General features: G+C 40.3%; 1 protein-coding gene across 3 annotated transcripts in view; it reads left to right on the top strand.

The window, feature by feature from the left end:
* Nucleotides 1-1,902, top strand: part of Rad17 (RAD17 checkpoint clamp loader component) — a 32,175-nt gene that overhangs the window by 28,905 nt on the left and 1,368 nt on the right. For all 3 annotated transcript variants that reach the window (XM_021180024.2, XM_029468516.1, XM_029468517.1), the window contains exon 16: nucleotides 1,322-1,379. In XM_021180024.2, coding sequence (XP_021035683.1) covers nucleotides 1,322-1,379 — 58 coding nt within the window. The remainder of the gene's footprint in view (nucleotides 1-1,321; nucleotides 1,380-1,902) is intronic.

Below are 1,902 nucleotides of genomic sequence, written 5' to 3'. Positions count from 1 at the left end.
CCTGGAACTCACGCTGTAGACCAGGCTGGCCTCGAACTCAGAAATCCGCCTGCCTCTGCCTCCCAAGTGCTGGGATTAAAGGCGTGCGCCACCACCGCCCGGCTGAATATTTTATTTAGAAAAAATTTCCTTTGTTTTGCAAAAATATGTGTGAACTTTAAAGATATTAAATTAAATGAAATTGGGGCTGGAGAGATGGCTCAGCGGTTAAGTGCACTGACTGCTCTTCTGGAGGTCCTGAGTTCAATTCCCAGCAACCACATGGTGACTCACAACCATTTGTAATGAGATTGGTGCCCTCTTCTGGTGTGTCTGAGGACAGCTACATTGTACTTACATATAATAAGTAAATAAATCTTTAAAAAATTTAAATGAAATAAGCCCAGATACAGAGAGAAAAATACTACACAATCTCTCTTGTATAAGGAAAAGGAAAGTCAAATTCATAGACAGTAAATTTTTGGTTACCAGAGACCAGGTAAAGAAACTGAGAGGTTAGTCTGAGGATATAAAACATTAGACAAAAGAGATAAGTCTTATACATCGTGGTAGCTACTATTAATATGCATTTGAAAAATACGAGTTATTTATTTATTTAGTGTATGTGGTGTACATGCATGTGTGTGTGCCACAACATTCACATGAATATCAAAGGATACTACTGAAGTCAATTCTCTCCTACCTAGTGGGTTTTGGAGATTGAACTCAGTTCACCAGGCTTGGTGGTAGGCACCTTTCCCCCACTGAATCATCTTGGTGACCCAAGAGTATATTTCAGTTGTTCTTACCAAAAAAATCATGTATTATAATACATGGTAATAGTTGGTCTAGCTATTCTATAAGGTATACACACATGAAAATGTCATGTACACCATAAATATATAGTTTAAATTTGTCAACTAAAAACACAACTTTTTTGTTTGTTTGTTTGTTTGTTTTTCGAGACAGGGTTTCTCTGTGTAGCCCTGGCTGTCCTGGAACTCACTCTGTGGACCAGGCTGGCCTCAAACTCAGAAATCCACCTGCCTCTGCCTCCCAAGTACTGGGATTAAAGGCGTGCGCCACCACTGCCCAGCTAAAAATACATTTTTAAATGATGGCATTTAAAACTTTGTTAAGGGCTGCAGAGATGGCTCAGTGGTTAAAAGCACTGACTGCTCTTCTGAAGGTCCTGAGTTCAATTCCCAGCAACCACATGGTGACTCACAACCATCTGTAATAAGATCTGATGTCCTCATCTGCCATCAAAAGACAGCTACAGTGTTCTGAAGACAGCTACAGTGTACTTACATATAATAAATAAATCTTAAAATCTTTTCAGCTCAGATTTCTTTTATCCAAGATGTTGGAAGACTTCCTTTGAAGCGAAGCTTTGGAAGGTAAGCTGATGACCTTGTCTACTGAGTATGATTAGCATACAGTCAGTAAACACTTCAACACTGCTCACAAAGTATGAAACAGCTGGGCACAGCTCTTTCTAACACTCAGAAGGTGTGGGTAGGTGGGACTCTATGAGCTCAGGCCAGCCTGTCTTACAAGGATAGACACAGCTATGTAGATAGACCCTGACTTAAAAAGTAATCAGTCAATTAATTAAAAAAATAAATTAAAAGGAACTAGGACTGAAGAGATGGTTCACTGGTTGAGTACTGACCAGAGAACCTGAGTTTGGTTCCTAGCACCCTTGCTTGGCAGTTATAACTGCCTTATAACTCAAGCTAGGCTTTCGAACTATTAACAATACAAAACAAAACCCTAAAGTACCCTTTTCTTGTTTAGAAGTAACAATAAAAAATAAAAATAAGGAGCCGGGCGTGGTGGCGCACGCCTTTAATCCCAGCACTCGGGAGGCAGAGGCAGGCGGATTTCTGAGTTCGAGGCCAGCCTGGTCTACAAAGTGAG

This window comes from Mus caroli, chromosome 13, assembly GCF_900094665.2.
Source record: "Mus caroli chromosome 13, CAROLI_EIJ_v1.1, whole genome shotgun sequence".
Lineage (NCBI taxonomy): Eukaryota > Metazoa > Chordata > Mammalia > Rodentia > Muridae > Mus > Mus caroli.
This window is presented reverse-complemented; position numbering and strand designations above follow the sequence as displayed.